Here is a 17,803-nt window from a genome sequence, read left to right on the forward strand (position 1 = left end):
TTAAGAATGCCTTTAAGCGGTTTTCTGCCCTGGGTGGGCCAGGTGTTCCTTGCCCTCATTCCCGTAAACCCACTACCTTCCAGCGTGGCGTTAGGGCCATTATGAACATGTTACAGTGCTGCACAGGTTTGGTTTATGGCCAGTTTTGGGGCCAGTTTATGGCCAGATTTTGGGAGGCTTGCTCCCAACATGTCTCCCTTCTTTGATTTGCAGAGATAAAAGCAAGGGCAGCTTTGTCACAGTGAGCTACTTCTCACAGGAGTCGAGATCCGCATCTGCAGACTATACAAAGACAAACAACATAGATTAAAAACACAGTCATCATTGAAATCACAGAGCTTCCCAGTGTTTTTTAATCCATTTTAATGGGTTACTAGCTGCTAATTTATCTGCAACTCCTTTAAGTACTTCAGTTCCTGGCATTAAGGTCAGGTGTGCCTGGGATGCTTTAAATATTTGTTTTTTAATCTTGCTATATCCAAAAACAAGTTTGTCAAGTGTCCTTCTAGATGCTTTTTTATTCTTTCCTAAATTTTGATCTTATTAAGAACATTTAATAGTTTCCACAAATCCTTGTTTAGCGCCTAGAGTGGGCCATATCATTTGAGGTTGAGGTGTTACTATACTGCCATGGTTCCAGATAATAGGAACTTTTGCCATACTTCTTATCATTTCTACCATCTGACCATTTTGTCCAGATCATCTGAACATAGTGTGACTGTGGCACGCAGACTGAGAGGTGCAATTCAAGCTAAATATCCCCTTAGGGGACCAATTAATAATGACTCCATAGGAATCGTTGTGCAGCACCTCTGCCTGTTCAGCAAAGCAATCTTCCTAAACAAGTACGTTCATTTTTTCTAAATGGGTCCAATCCTGTTTACAAATAGGTTTTTGAAGGCGGTATGCCTCAATTATAGAAGCAGATTTATTATGGTAACTGTGTCATAGAGTGATTGCATCCAGGCATTATTACCAGCCCTTATTGAAGGAATGCTCACGGCAGTGGTAATAACTGCTATCATAGCTACCATTAAATTATTCATTCTGACTGGTTGTCCTGCTTTCCTCAGGTTTTCTTCTGCCATTTGTGACAGCTTCTTGATCTGTCCCCAGGTGGGTGGCTGTGTTCGATGGGTGTTGCTCGTGACAGTTTGGGTCCTCCTCAGCGTCAGTCTCAACATGGCTGCAACCGGGGGGTCCTCAGGATCCTCCCGGAGTCTCTTCCTCAGCATCTGGCTCATGATAAGGTTTCAGGTGTCTTGATGGTATCCAAATCAGCTATTGATTTTGGCCTGGAGAAATACAAGCATAACCTTTACCCCAAGTTATTATTTTACCTATTTCCCAAGTTTTTGTTATTGGATCTCTCCACCAAATCAGTTGTTCTGTTTCTGTCTTTGCAGCTGGTTTCTGTAGATGCTGTTCAGCTGCTGATAACATCTGGCCTTTGGGCAGGCTCAAAAAATTTCAAGTTAATGCTAGGTTCAGTTGCATCAATGGGGTTCCATGTTCTCTGTCTCTCCCTTTCTGCTTTTGCAACTGCTGTTTTAGGGAGAGATTCATTCTTTCCACTATGGGTTGTCCTTGAGAATTGGATGGGATACCAGTGAGGTGTTTAATATTCCACATAGAGAAAAATGTAAGACGTCTGGAAAACTTTACTTTTTGAGTCAGAATAAGAAGCTTTACCATTACTAGGCCCATCTGTAAAAACATTCTCAACACCTTCAATTGGTTTAAATTTAGTTATTTTAAGGAGAATCCAATTAGTTAATTTCAAAAACTGAAACAGCTTCGTTTTAGGAAATGATTATCAAGAATACCCACCAAGTCAGCTAAATGGGTTTGCCAAGTAAGACTATTTATAAAAGCTTGCTGTATTTGTGCCTTCATGAGAGGGACAATAATTTTTCCAGGATCATATCCATGTAATTTAACAATGTGAGTTCTCCCAATCCCTATCATAGTAGAGATTTGATATAAATAAGGAGTTAGAGTCCATGGATTAGTATGTGGAAGAAAAAACCACTCTACTAAGTCCCGTTCTTGGACAATAACACCAGTAGGTGAATGCTGAGTTGAAAACATTAGCAAATTGAGAGTCTTCTCTGGATCTATTCTATTTATCTGAGCTTTATGGACTTGCTTCTCAATCAGTTGTAACTCTGCCTCTACCTCCTTTGTTAATTGCCAAGGGCTAGTGAGACTAGGATTTCCTCTAAGGATAGAAAACAGATTACTCATGGCATAAGTAGGAATGCCTAAAGCAGGTCATATCCAATTAATATCCCCTAGTAATTTTTGAAAGTCATTTAATGTTTTTAGTTGATCCCAACATATGGTTACTTTCTGTGGCACAATGGTAGTGTCATTTACTAAGGTCCCCAAGTAGGAGTAAGGAGTAGTAGTCTGAATTTTGTCAGGAGCTAATTAAACCAGTGCGAGAAATGGAATTTTGAATTTCCCCATTGTAATCTGAATCAATAACTCCTGTATGTATTTGTACCCCTTTTAAACTTACACTAGACCTTCCTGAAAGTAATCCTATAGTCCCTGCTGGCAAGGGTCCACAGACTCCTGTTGGGACCTTTTGCAGGGGTTCCCCAGGCAGAAGGCTCACAGCTTTTGTGCAGCATAAATCTACTGCGGCACTACTGCCTGTGGCGGGGGACGGACATTGTACAGGGGTGAGGGAATGGCCTCAGCTGGAAATGCTCTGGTTTAGAATGGAGCCCAGGACGGGCCCTTCATGGCATTTCCTGAAATCGGGTTCCCATCTTTATCAAATTTAGAGTGACACTGATTAGTCCAATGTTTTCGTTTTTTACATTTTGGACATATTTCAGGCTCAACAGTTTTCTTTTTTCCCGTATCTGGCGGCCTGACTTGCTGATTTTTCTACGTTCTTTTTTAGTTATGACCATGCTTCCCACAGATAAAACAAGCTCCAGGAAATGGAGTATTTCCTTTATCCACTCTCAGTCCTGCCATTGCCTGTGCCAACAAAGTAGCTTTATGCAGATTATCTCTGATACCATCACAGGCCTTGATATAATCAACTAAATGTGCTTTCCCTCTGATAGGTCACAGAGCAGCCTGGCAATCGGGATTAGCATTGTTGAAAGCTAATAACTGCAACACTATATCCTGAGCAGCTGAATCTGCAATCATCTTTTTAAGAGACTCCTGTAACCGAGCTATAAAATCAACCTATGGTTCTCTAGGTCCCTGTTTTATGGCACTAAAGGAACGGTATTGTTCCCCACCTGAAGTGATTTTTTCCCAAGCTCTAATGCACACTCCTCTAAGCTGTTCTATGGCATCATCCTGCATGACCAGTTGTGCATCTAAACCAGCCCAGCCGCCAACCCCCAAAGTTGGTCTGCAGTTATATTAATTTGAGGTTGGGCCTGGGCATTGCAAGCAGCCTGAATGGAAGCTTCATCTGCCCACCAAGTTTTAAATTGTAAGAACTGAGCAGGACTTAGACAAGCTTGAGTAAGAGCGTCCCAGTCAGTAGGAATCATTCGACTGGAAACAGTAACATTCTTTAACTGTCCCATTACAAAAGGAGAACCTGGTCCATACTCATTTATAGCTTGTTTTAATTATTTGAGTAATTTAAAAGGAAAAGGCTCAAATGTAGCTGTAATATTTCCCTGTTGATCTGGGGGGTGTATTCTAACAGGGAGCTGCCAAGCCTCTAAATCTCCCTCTTGTCTAACTTGCTGAATTCCTGCCTGAATAGAACTAAGAGCGGTCGCTCGAGGCGCTGCTCAAACAGTCACTGGGGCAACTACTTTTTGCCCAGTGTCCTCCAGAATAGAAAGATCTGGAGGGTCTTTTTTCTTCAAAATAATAATGAGAGAGTGCAAAAGGGTAGGGATGAACCTCTCCCTCCTTTGCCGCTTTAGCTTTAGCTGGTAAATAAACATGCTCTGTAACCTCTTCTGTTACTTTGCTATACCCTCCTTCCTCCTCATCATCAGTGTGAAAAAGTTCCAAGGTGAAACGAACCAGACCCCACACCTGTCCCATGGTTACCCTGACACTTCTGAGCTCCCCTTCTTACTCACCACAGGGATTGCTTTAAGAGTACTCAGGTGTCCTCCAGCCAGTTTTCCATTCCAACTGTCGCTCTGGCAACCCTTCGACCTGGATTCGAGCCCCCATGAATGGACACCACTTGCCCAGACCAGCTCAATGGGGGAGACCCTAACCCAGTGGTGCTAGAGGAATTAAGGACACACACACACAGAAATATAGAGGTGTGAAGTGGGAGATCAGGGGTCTCATAGCCTTCAGAGCTGAGAGCCCTGAACAGAGATTTACCCACGTATTTATTAACAGCAAGCCAGTCATTAGCGTTGTTTCTATAGATACTAAATTAACTAAAAGTATCCCTTATGGGAAACAAAGGGATGGGCCAAAATAAAGGAATAGGTTGGACTAGTTAACTGCAGCAGGAGCATGTCCTTAAGGCACAGATCGCTCATGCTATTGTTTGTGGCTTAAGAATGCCTTTAAGTGGTTTTCTGCCCTGGGTGGGCCAGGTGTTCCTTGCCCTCATTCCCGTAAACCCACAACCTTCCAGCACAGGCGTTAGGGCCATTATGAACATGTTACAGTGCTGCAGAGATTTTGTTTATGGCCAGTCTTGGGACCAGTTTATGGCTAGATTTTGGGGGGCTTGCTCCCAACAAAACTTAAATATACAAGCAAAAAACAAGCAACCCCATGAAAGAATGGGCAAAGGACATGAACAGACACTTTTCAAAAGAAGACATATACATGAGCAATAAGCATATGAAAAAATGCTCAGCATCACTGATCATTAGAGAAATATAAATCCAAACTAAATGAGATACCATCTCACACCAGTCAGAATGGCTATTACTAAAAAATCAAAAAACAAGAGATGCCGGTGAGGTTGTGGAGAAAAAGGAACACTTATATACTTCTGGTGGGAGTGTAAATTAGTCCAGCCATTATGGAAAGCAGTGTGGTGATTCCTCAAAGAACTTAAAGCAGAATTACCATGCAACCCAGCACTCTCATTATTGGGTATATACACAAAATAATATAACTTGTTCTACCATAAAGACACATGCACATGTGTGTTCGTGGCAGCACTATTCACAATAGCAAAGATGTGGAATCAACCTAAAAGTCCATCAACAGTTGACTGGATAAAGAAAATGTACATACATGTCATGGAATACTATGCAGCCATAAAAAAGAATGAGGTCATGTTCTTTGCAGCAACATGAATGGAGCTGGAGGCTATAATCACAAGCAGGGACAGAAAACCAAATGCTGCATCTTCTCACTTGTAAGTGGGAGCTACACATTGAATACATCTGGACACAAAGAGGGGAACAATAGACACCAGGGCCTACTTGCAAGTGGAGAGTGGGAGGAGGGTGAAGATCAAAAAGCTACTTATTGGGTACTATGTTTATTACCTGGGTGATGAAATAATATATACACCAAACCCCTGTGACACACAATTTATCTATAGGACCAACCTGCACATGTACCCCTGAAACTAAAATAAAAGTTTAAGAAATGACTTTGAGCCCTGTTTCTCTTGGTACTCTTCATGTCATGGGCATTTTAGGGAAAAAATATAAAAATTTTACTTAACTCTTTGTCTTACACTGTTTGCCAAAATCTATACCAGATTAATTGTAGATTTAAAAATAAAAATGAAACCATAAAAGAACTAGAAAATATATAAAGAGTTACCTATAATGTCACATTAGGGAAGGCCTAAGTAAGCATGACACTGAAGGCAGTAACCATATAGGAAAAGATTATTAGGTTTAATTACATGTAAGGAAAGCTTTTCACACCCTTTGACCCAACAGTGTCATTTCTAATGACACATCCTAAAAAACGTTTGGACAAGTGTATAAAAATTTACATATGTAAAAACATTAACTACATCATTGTTTATAATAGTGAAAAACTGGACCCAGTCTAAATACCTATCAAAGATGATTAAACGCTGATGCATCCATATTAAAAATTACAATGTAAAAATGTAGTTATTGACATAAAAAAGGTTATCAAATGACACTTTTCATCTGATCCGATTTTGTAAAAATACCTATTTATACACATAGAAGACTTCTAGATGTGCATGAAATGTTAGTAGAGGTTATTTGGGGGTACTTTAATAAGCTCTTTTTCCTTTTGCTCCTCTTTTTTATGCATATATGTATGTATGCATGCATTTATGTATATGTAAGGAGTAGGTATATCTTGTATAAAAATAATTGAAGCTTAAAAAGATTTTGAAATTTCCATTTCTCTCTTTTCACTTGTGGATTTAGGTCAGACCTTCTCCAGGAAGCTATTTGTTCCCCTTAAATGGCCAGTATAATTCCTGAAGCCACCCCTCATCTTTTGTATTTCCCTATTCAACTGTCAGTTCTTGAAGATAGAGTTGTAAGTTGTGTTTCATTATTTACTGCCTTCCATACACATGCTCAGTAAGTACTGGTTGGCTGGTGATGGCCCGATTTCCTCAAAGCATGCTTTTGAAGTCTGATATAACAGTGCTTACCCTTAACCAGCTGAAATGGTCAAAATCTTGGTCCGGGCTAGCACACTTTTGCCAAGAGGGCAGGGTGGCTATAATGGCTGTCTTTCTACTACTCTCCTAGGCTGTGGTGGCTGGCTGGCTGATAGAGCTGAGCCCTTTCTGTGTAAATCTTTCCCCAGACAGCTTTCTTGTTCAAGAAAAAGGCATTTCTCAGGTTGAGTCGCTGCCTCTTATCATTAATGTCTATGTAGTTGTGGTTTCCTCTCAGAACTTCCAAGCACATTCTCAAGAACTCACAATGCTGTTAAAAAAATTCATAAAGGATGGGTAACAAAGAAAGAAGACAAAGAACTAGGAGGAGAGGAAAGGAGAAGAGAGAAGGAAAAGAGAATTGAGATTCATGACCTCAAGTACAGCAGGTTGCTCCAATCTAAAACATCCCCTGGACATAACAATAGCTACTGTTGCTCATGAAATTACTTTGCCAGAAAAATCTGCACAGACGTTGGTTTTTCAAGAGACCTGTGAAAGCTCTGATGGCCACTCTGGCAGCCCTCCAGGTTAGAGACTTTACTGATCTCTAATAGGGCCTGCTCTTACAGTTAGAGATCATTCCAGGTTTGTTGCAAATATCAAATGAGATGATAAATGGAAATATGTTTTATAAACTATAATATTAAAATGCTTGGTATTCCTTTTGTAAGCTCTTGAGGGCACTGACAGTGGTTTAATGTATAATTGTGTCTTCATGGCAGTTTGGAACAGATTTTAAATACCTGTATTTAAAGAAAGTCAAATCCAAATATAGAATGAAGAGAACTGATTTCCTAGAAGGGAAAAAAAAAAGTGACTGTCTGGGAGTGACCTAAACTGTTTGGTGAGTTTTGGTCACCTAACTATATTAGAAACACCTTGGGTTTTCCAAGTGCCTTCAATTGATTAGAATTATTTTCCTTAGAAGTAATTCCCAAGAAAATGCTTGTGATTTCACTGCCAATGAAATGGTTGACATTTCTCATTTTATTTTATTTTATTTTATTTTATTTTATTTTATTTTATTTTATTTTGAGATGGAGTCTCGCTCTGTCGCCCAGGCTGGAGTGCAGTGGTGTGATCTCGGTTCACTGCAAGCTCCACCTCCCAGGTTCACGCCATTTTCCTGGCTCAGCCTCCCCAGTAACTGAGACTACAGGCACCCGGCTAATTTTTTGTGTTTTTAGTAGAGACGAGGTTTCACTGTGTTAGCCAGGATGGTCTTGATCTCCTGACTTCGTGATCCACCCGCCTCAGCCTCCCAACGTGCTGGGATTACAGGCATAAGCCACTGCGCCCGGCCGACATTTCTGTTAAAGTGTCCATTAACTTATGGTAAATTACAATGGAAATGCATGTGGCCCTCACGAGTGTATTATGGTCAAACTTTTAATAAGTAACAAATTAAATCATGATAAGGAAGTGACTAAAAGTTAATCAAACACTGCTGCTCTGCTCTTTCCATGAAAATAACCCTTTGCTCCTTCCAAGTTCAACACATGAGACTTCATATCAGATTCTCACCTGAATGCATGACTCTTCAACCTCAGGACTTGCAGAATTAATGGAATGCCGTCCTAAGGTTGTTGAGTTGTGCGTTTCTGGGCATTTCATCTCTATGGAGAAGTACCCATTCCCTCACCCCAAAGACTGAGGTAGAAAGATTTTTTCTCCCTAGGGAAAAATCTTCCTTGAAAGTTTTGTGGCCTCAAGAGCCAGAAGACAGAATGGGGAGGTTTGATAGTTGGATCCTTGCCAAAAGCCTGACCCTTGACTGTGAGACTCCCTCAAATTTGCAGTGTCTTGGGGATCCCTCCTAGTGACTATCTTAGAAAATAAACATTTTCTGTTCATTTCTAATGACTTAATTATCTATTTTCTTTTTCATATAGGTCCAGTTAAAAACAAGAAAAAGGGTAAGTTCCTTACTTTATAAAATTGCTGTCTTGTCATATCTTTTCTAAAATTAGAAGAAAAAAAATCAAGAGTACGATTTTTGTATTACATTCTTTCAGCATTGTCTGTCCGTTATTTTATTCAATATGTTATCTTCTTGAGTATTGTAGTTTCTGAAGAACAAGAAATCATTCTTTAGTGATGATTCACCTCTTTCTTTCATTCTTCCTTACTCTTCCTCCTGCTCTTCTTTTATCTTTTTTTTTTTTTTTTTTTTTTTTTTTTGAGACGGAGTTTCACTCTTGTTGCCCAGGCTGGAGTGCAATGACTCAATCTTAGCTCGCTGAAACCTCCGCCTTTGGGGTTCAAGCAATTCTCCTGCCTCAGCCTCCTGAGTAGCTGGGATTACAGGCACTCGCTTTTATCCTTTTTTTTTCCTCCTTTATCAAATCAGTGATTGGGTATGAATGAAATCCTGAGTCACCATGTAGGAACTAGATACGCTACCTATCAAAAGATGTCAGCACCCTGTTTCTTGGACTTAAAGCTTCCCTAATTTGATTTCCCAAAGAGTCAGGGAAGGTATTTCTTGCTTTGAGGATTCAATATCATTTTCTCTGTAATGAAAATGCTATTCTGGGGTAGTACCCTGACCGTTTAGTCTTTTCAAAGCAGCTTCCATTGTGCCGTTGTTGAGTCAGTAAGTCCCCAGTGTACTTGCAATGAAACTGGCCCTAGGGCACGTACAAGTGCTCACTTAACTAAAAGAGGAGAATCAATCCAAAGACAGAACAGTCTCCAAACACAGGGCCAGGCAATATGGTCTACTACTTAGGACTGAAAAACCCAATTATGAAACTAGCTAAAGCACCTGTTTGTTTCTGGGTTCTGACCTGGGAGGAAGACAGAGTAAAACTAATGATTTTTCATGAAAATGCTTTAAGTGAAATGATGCTGTGTGATAAGATTTATGGAGCTTTATAGAATAGATTGCCAACCCCAGACTAGGCCAAAAGACTGGCTTCACCTGCAGTCTGCCACTTCTTCGAACACTAGGGTACTCTGGTGCCTTGAGGTATCATAGTCCACATGGAAAAGTTGTGTGCCTGTTGTAAAGAAGCTGAGGAATGACCTGACCTCCTGAGTGCCTGAACTGAGCAAGGTTGGAAAACAGCCAGGGAGCTGGAGTCAGTGAGGAAACCTTTCCCTGTGGGGCCTGGGCATTTACCACCAAGATGTTCTGTCTTTTAAGAAAGTAGATTTGATTTTCAAACATGTAGTTCTTAAATCTTGTCACATCCCTTTAAAACAGAAATTATAACTCAGATCATTGCCTGGCACTGCTACCTTGGACATTATTGAGAAGAGAGTGCACATAGGCCTTAAACATTTACTTTGGCTGAAAGCTATTTAGAAGCCATTTAATATGGATTTCCTTGGATATGGTGAATAGGCACATGCTTGAAGAGGTAAATTGAATTGTTCACTTAATTTTCGCCCTTTAATGGAATTTTCCTCCTTCCACAACTCTCTCTCTGTCACTCACTCATTCACTCACTTTTGGTTGTTCTTTCATTTGGGGCTTAGCTAAAAGGTTAAGGAAATACTCCTTTGATGAAGTTTAGCTTTGAAAGAAATGTGTATATTCTTTCATCTAACACTACATAGGGTATGTTTCTAAGTACAGACGTCTCTGGGCTTTTATATCATAAGGTGTTCTGGTAAAGTAAGGAAATCCAGAGAAGGGAGTCAATCCTCTGAAGTTATCCTCTTGCTCCAGGGGTCATTTTGTACATTCTCTTCTCTGAGCGCAGCTTTGTGTAAGTATACAAGTGTGAGAAGCACGCTTGCCTAACCCTTGTTGCAGAGGAACAGAGGACCAGCTGCAGAACTGGAACAAAGCAGGAGTTTTTTCTCAAATGCCTTCTAACATTTTCATAAGTGAACATTCTGTTTTCACTGCAACCATTAGTCTCTTGGACTGGAGGAGTTTCTGGCTGTAAGTCTTCCAAAATTACATTAGCAATTACAGGAGACTCACATTCTTGAAGCTGAAGTTTGTGCTACCCACAGAACACCCTGTAGCTTGAAAATCACTGTTAGGCTTGGAAATCTTGGGACACAGGACAGCCTAATATGCACCAACCTCTGTGTCTATGCCACCTAGAAAATAAGGAGGGAGAAGCAAACCTTACAACCAGGCTAAGGAAGCTTCCTGACTGCAAGTGGTAAGTCACCCCTCCTTATGGAAGCTCAGTCAGTCTCATAAGGAAACAGAAATCATGGAGACCAAGCTCCTTGTTTCACAGATGTAGAAACTGAGGCTCAAGGAGAGGAAGGGATTTGCCCAAAGTGTGTCTGTGGCAGAGCTGGGGCTTACATCCTTATCTCCTGAGTACAGATTCTGTGTTCTTTCCACTACACTAGCTGGAATTGAAACTTGGGCTCTGAATAAGCCTGATTTGGAAGGTGCCCAAATCTGAAGGGAGATGGTTTTCCTGTTCAGCATCTTGAAATTGGCTAGATCTAGAAACGGGGCAGATCCAATCTTTTGCTGCTAAGTGCAGAGAAACCTCTAAAGCTTATGCCTCTAGGTCTTTAAGGCTACAGGGACTCTTCTGGGAGAGATGTTCTCTGGACCTTCCTTTCCTTCCTCTCTGAGGAAGAGGCCCCACGATAACCCCATGGTTTTATTCCAAATGCAGATGTGGTTAGACATAGACAACTGGCCTCTTGAGTGGCATTGCCATGAGGATTTGGTTTCTTGGCCATGAGGCATTCTTCTTAAAGGAGGACCTGATAAATCAGGACAGGATTTTCCTGCCTAAGGGTCTGGGGAGCAGGAAGTCAGAGTCAGTAAGGTGGTCTTTAGTGAGACTAGAAAGGTTGTATTTAAAACTAAGAAACTATCTCAGGTGAAGACATTGTGATGAAGTCTGGAAACAGGCTTCCATTCCTGAAACTTTCCAGAAAATTGTAAGAAGGTGGTGAAGGAAGGAAGAAGACCTGCGCCCACCTGTAGTCTTTGAGTGTAGCAGCACAGAGCAGAGGAAGTCAACAGGAGGAGCTGGAGGTTTTGGTTCAAGACCACAGTTATGACTCATTTAAGATAACTACATCCTGGTGGGAATGTTGAAAGGACTGGAATATGAAATAGGAGGGTCGAGATTGTTCTAGAAGGATAGCAAGGAGGAAATGGGGGAAGAGTTGGTGGGCATGATTAGTAATACATTTGAGAATAGGACTTCTGAGGAAAGACTTTGGGAAGCTGGATTATTTAGCCTATAGAAATAGGGGTTGGTGGGTGACTTAATTTCTTTTCATATATAAGGATTATGTATATGTATATTCTTCTCTGTCTACGCAAATAGAATAAGAGCTTAAACTGCCACAAGAGGGACATCAGTTAATATACCAGAGAACTTCCTAACAGTGAGCAGTGAGGGGCAATAAACATTGGAACATGTTACTATGGAGTTTACAGAATTTCCTTTCCCAGAGATCTTTTAAAAAAGAATTTACAGAGGTCAGCTAAGAAAGTGAAACCTGCTGCCTCCTCCTCAGCTCTCTCTACTCTCTGTCACTGCTTCTTTCCTGTTTCTCGATATCTCTCTCTCCCTCCCCCTCTTCCCGTGCCCCTCTTCCTCCTTCTCCATTCCCCCATCTCCAAAACTCCTTCCCATTTCTCATTCCCAACTAGCACTGTCCCCATCCCAACCCCCATTTCCTGTACATCCTGACTCCTAGAGGAACCTTCCTGGAGCTGATACTGTTCCTAAGGCCAGGCTGTACAGCTTCCTCTTATTATCGACATCAAGTCCACCAAACTGGGCAGCAAACATAAAAGCTCTGCATTCTTCAACAATAGCCCAATTCTAAAAAGAACCACAAAGTGACCCATAGGTCTAATCACTTGGTAGTTCTCATCCTTTGGACTCAGCTGAAATGTAACCTCCTTTTTGAAACCTTCCCTGACCTCTTCAGCATTTGGTCCCTACCCACTAAGGTAGCACTTCTACTATCCCATTACTGTGTCTGTTTCCCCACAGACACAGACTGATCTCCTGGAGGGCCACTTATTTCTATATGCTCAAACCTAGCTTTGTAAATGCGTATTCACAAAAGGGAGTGGGGGGAAGGGAGAGAAAGCACAAGACAGACAGAGACAGGGAGACAGAGCTGTGTGATAAAGGTATCCAACTCTTTAGCAGGGACTCCCAGAGAGCTGACTTTGTGTCCTCAGAAGTGTGTAGAACTCCTGACAGTCCACTCATCCAGGAAATAACTACAAATGCAACACTGAGGCCAGGCATGGTGGCTTGCGCCTGTAATCCCAGCAGCACTTTGGGAGGCCAAGGCAGGCAGATCACCCGAAGTCAGGAGTTCGAGACCAGCCTGGCCAACATGGTGAAACCCCATCTCTACGAAAAATACAAAAATTAGCCGGACACGGTGGCACGTGCCTGTAACCCAGTTACTCCAGAGGCTGAGGCAGGAGAATCGCTTGAACCCGGGAGGTGGAGGTTGCAGTGAGCCGACATCGCACCACTGAACTCCAGCCTGGGTAACAGAGCAGAACTCCATCTCAAAAAAAAAAAGTAACACTGAACCCTATTTTTCAGGAAAGAAAGCAGGACCTCCTGGACCCAATGGCCCTCCAGGACCCCCAGGACCTCCAGGACCCCAGGGACCCCCAGGAATTCCAGGGATTCCTGGAATTCCAGGAACAACGGTTATGGGACCACCTGGTCCTCCAGGTCCTCCTGGTCCTCAAGGACCCCCTGGCCTCCAGGGACCTTCTGGTGAGTTCCCCTGTCTTTCCACCCCACCAGGTGCCTTACAAGTACTTTAGGAGAGCAAGAGTGGGTGATCCTGAGAGCAGTTTCAAACGGTGGAGATGGGGTTGGTGTGCAATGAGGGATGCAGCTCTCCAAGACCAGTGTAAAACTAGGAATTGAACAAGCCAGTAGGGCCTGACCTGCTCTAGCTTCTTATATCTACCAACCTGTCAAGGACAGGCCACCTGTTCTTACCCCATCTCAACCCTTCTATCACAAGCCCTCCCTGACTCTTAGCCTCCCTGTAGTGGACCAGTAAAATTCATATGAGCCAGAGACAGAGGCCCTGGTGGTTCATTGGAGTTCCAGTGGGGAATAGATTTAATCTTCTCTGATTCCCTGCATCTAGCTTCACATGCTGATGTTTGCATAGAAACAGGCTATGGAGTGGAAAGTTGAGGACTGAACAAAATGACAAGCCCTAGGACAGTTTCATCTTATGAAGTCTGAAGTGCTTTTCCCATAGCAAGTAGTCACTAATAGTCAAGAAGTTGGAAACTTAAGAGTCACTCAGTCTGTGGATAAAGCAAACCCAGGCACCAAGGCTGTCCCATCCAGGAACCAAGTGCTTCTTGCACTAGATCCTTACCCTACCACACTTGCCATTCAAATGTCATTTCATCCCTTTGCATCTTTCTCCTTAAGCCCTGAAGGGCATCTGAAAGGTATGAATGCAGATCCAAACCTGCCTAATTGGCATTGACAAGAGTCAGACTGCCTGGGCTTATGTCAGTTGTTATTTCTTCCCCCTGCTCCCCACTCCCCCGCCCTGTATCTTGGGGCTTTAAAGAAATGGACCCTTACAGCTGATTTCTCCAGGGGCAAGAATTCTGCAGCAGGATTCAGATTCTTTAACTTGTACTTCACACAGGGCTAAGCAGTGTTACCATGGCCACAAGAGATGGAGTTGGGGATTTGTTTTCATCCAATCATTCCTTAAATATTGAGCACTTTCTGTATACAAAGAGACATATTGATACATGGTCCTTTTTCTCATAGAGGTTATCTCCTAGAGGAAAAGAGAACAAAGAAACAAGATATTTACAAACAGCAGTGGGCTCTATGAAGAAAATTGATAGAAAGGGAGCAAAAGGCTAGAGAAGCCAATGCCATTGTCTCAGGGTCACACAGTGACAGGAATGCCCTCTCATTGTTCTCCATGGGTGCCTGGTGGGGCTTGCCTTGGGCTAATATTGGCCAGAGGCAATACTCAGAAGTTTCCCTGCTGGGTGCTGGGCCCACTGAAGATGAAGGTCGGGGCAGGAAACAGAAGAGGTGCACTCTGACTCTTCCTCCAGCTCTAAGCCCTGGAGAATAAAGCTCAGACAGGGCTGGCTGCAGGGAGCACGGCTCACCACCACTAGCTGCTCAGGTGAGGGGAAAAGGAAGTCAAAAGATTATGCCCTCTGATAGGCCTGTCCTATTTTGCAGGTGCTGCTGATAAAGCTGGAACTCGAGAAAACCAGGTTGGCTGGGGCTTGCTCTCTTCTTGGGTAGGAAGGAAAGCCACAGGCTAGAGCCACCTTTAAATTAGCTTCTTATTAGATTTCCTGAGGCTTTATTTCATGAGAACACCCTGGAGATTCTGAGGGTTTTCACTCACAGCCCCCTCCCATCTCTATGAATAGAAAAGCTTTGCCCCAGGGCATGTTTTTAGCTAAGGAAAGGGTGTCTTGCCAGGATCATTTTTCCTCATTCCACAGGAGACCCCAGGGTCACCATAGCCAGGCCCAGTAGTCAGCTGAAATAAGCTGCCAGTCAGACCTATTCACCTGAGCCTCCAACTCCCCAGCCACCCCAGACACCTTGTCGGCTCTCAGACCACCTGGGATCCGGACCTGAAGAGTTGAAGAGTATGTCCTTGAAAAACAGCCAGCCAGCTCCAGGCCCAGCCTAGCCTGGGCGTCTGCCTTAATGGCCTGAAGAGCTCCTCCCAGTCTTTGAGCTTCCTAATCTGTCTCTATTGGCAGGTTCTGCTGCCTTGCCTTGTCTCATCTCAGCCTCCCTCGCCACAGCTGTGTGGCCACAGTGATAAATCTACACAGCTGCACAGTGCTTGACGGCTTGCAGGGCAATTTTATATCCATCACCTCATTTGATCTTTAGACATCCCTGTGAGAGAGGCCAGACATTCTTATAATCCCCATTTTACAGTTAGGGAAATGAGGCTCAGAGGCATTACATTTGGTTGAGGTCACATAGCTAGCAAGCAGTAGAGCTACAAAATCATATTACCCTCTAGTAGAAACGTAGTCAGTAACATCCCAAGAGAGGGGAGAGGGATCAGAATTGGATTACAATAGAAGACTAGAAACCAGGATGGAAACATGGGACCGGTGACTGAGCAAGCAGCCATTACTCATAGTGACTACTCTCTATCCTTCTCATCCTGCCAGCCAGCTGTGGTGCATCTACAGGGCCAAGGGTCAGCAATTCAAGTCAAGAATGGTAAGAATCAAAATAGGCTCTCTCCCAAAGAGGAGCTTCTCCCCTTCCTCCTCCCCAACCTCCAAATAATCACCCAGCCTAGTTCCTCCCAGGGCCCTGAGGTACCCTTGGCATACGAAGTCATTCTTTGCTCCATCATGCCCTCTACTGGCTGTCCTGAGCAATTGCTGGCATCAAGACCAGTTGCTACACCCAAATTGCATTTAGAATCACTGATTACGGAGCTGAAAGGGACTTGAGACATCATCTAGCCCAGGCATTCTCAGGCGATGGAGTTTATATCAGAGCCACCATGGAGATATGTGTAGTTAGATTAATATTTTCACAATACAAATTATAGAAAGTAAAACAATGTAAAATTAAATTCTTCTTGTCTGATGGATCTACGCAGATGGGCAGACGGGCTGCTTCTCTCAGGGAAAGTGGGGCATGTTGGAATCTCCAGGGAGTTGAAGATGCTAGTGTCTATCAAAAGGGAGAATGTGTTTAATGGGTTTAAGAAGCACTGATTTATCGTAATCCCCGCATTTAACAGATGAGGAAACAGAGTCCCAGAGAGATTGGATAATACATTAATAAATCATGCTGCCTCATATTGTATGATACTTTAGAGTTTTCAGCATGCTTTCTTTGTCTTTAATTTCATCCAGTCCTCACAACCACCCTATGAGGTAGGTATGAGCTCCTTTTTACAAAGACAGAAAGTGAAGTTCAGAGAGGTTAATTAACTTTCCCAAAATTTCTTAGTCAAGTTAGTTTAGGAGCCAGGATTCAAAACTACATCTTTCTGACTCTTTCCTCTCCCCTATGCTACTTCAGTGATATGTATGTACACTCCACTGAATGATAAGGTTCATTTTCTTCCCCCAAAGAGACATGAACATTCATGAAAGAACAGCACTTTGGAATAATGTCCAGTCCCCAGAGTGCACAAAGCCTAAAATGCGTGAACCCCCAGGAGCCTTGGGAAGCAGCAAGCTAACCAAGATGCTAGATGCTTACAGAGCTTGGAGTGGAAGGGAGGGGTTTTGAGTACAGAAACGGTAAAGGAAGGTTAAAAAAAAAAAACAGCTACCTGGGGACAGTTTCTAAGAACTCAGTCAGTCCTGAACTGGCTGTACTGAGTTTCCTTAATGACTGTATTTAGTTACTTCCCTGACTGCCACCTCCATGTCTGACTTAGTAGCCTCAGAAGTGTAAATAGGAAGAGAATGGCACCAAAACCCAATTGGTCCTGCTGGGGACCGCAAGGCCCTGAGTGGGCCATGATCCCCACCTGTCCAGGGAGGCCAGAGACAGGCCAAAATAGATTTGTTTGGGTATCTAGACAGATAGTGTTTCTTCTGTGCCAGCAGCCACTGATTTTGCTCCCACTGCCACACAGTAGGATTGTTTCCAGCCCCTCTGGGCCAATCCTCAGAAGCGGTCTGTGCTGACCCTTAGTACGACCAGAAGAAGTGATGGGGGTGAGGTGCGGTGGCTCACGCCTGTAATCCCAGCACTTTGGGAGGCCGAGGGGAGCGGATCACTTGAGGCCAAAATTTGAGACCAGCCTGGCCAACGTGGTGAAACTCCGTCTCCACAAAAAATACAAAAATTAGCTGGGCATAGTGGCACGCACCTGTAATTCCAGCTGCTCGGGAGGCTGAGACAGGAGGATCACTTGAACCCGGGAGGTGGAGGTCGCAGTGAGCCAAGATCACACCACTGCACTCCAGCCTTGGTGACAGAGTGAGTGACAGTTCATCTCAAAAAAAAAAAAAAAAAAGAAGAAGAAGAAGAAGAAGTGATGGGGTCAGGGATTGGAGGACGTCATGCAGAGTGGTCCACTGATGGGACAGAGCCAGGGCAGTTCCTCCTAACTCCTAGCCCATCTACTTACCACCTCAAGGAAAGATGGTCACCTTTTCCAGAAAACCTGTTTCCTCATCCCTCAGAGAGACAGGCCTACTGAAACTGACCAAAGATGGACTTATAAAATATAATTTCTTGGGTGCAGGATGGATGACTTAGAAGGGAAAAGGCTCCCTGGGCT

The 17,803-nt window shown here is 43.1% G+C and overlaps 1 protein-coding gene across 1 annotated transcript in view; it reads left to right on the forward strand.

Moving 5' to 3' along the window:
* EDA (ectodysplasin A) overlaps positions 1-17,803 on the forward strand; it is a 101,973-nt gene that overhangs the window by 77,173 nt on the left and 6,997 nt on the right. The window contains exons 2-5 of the mRNA XM_011992004.1: positions 8,479-8,502; positions 13,105-13,284; positions 14,752-14,786; positions 15,717-15,768. Coding sequence (XP_011847394.1) covers positions 8,479-8,502; positions 13,105-13,284; positions 14,752-14,786; positions 15,717-15,768 — 291 coding nt within the window. The remainder of the gene's footprint in view (positions 1-8,478; positions 8,503-13,104; positions 13,285-14,751; positions 14,787-15,716; positions 15,769-17,803) is intronic.

The sequence above is a fragment of the Mandrillus leucophaeus genome, unplaced genomic scaffold (assembly GCF_000951045.1).
Source record: "Mandrillus leucophaeus isolate KB7577 unplaced genomic scaffold, Mleu.le_1.0 Scaffold401, whole genome shotgun sequence".
Taxonomy (NCBI): Eukaryota; Metazoa; Chordata; class Mammalia; order Primates; family Cercopithecidae; genus Mandrillus; species Mandrillus leucophaeus.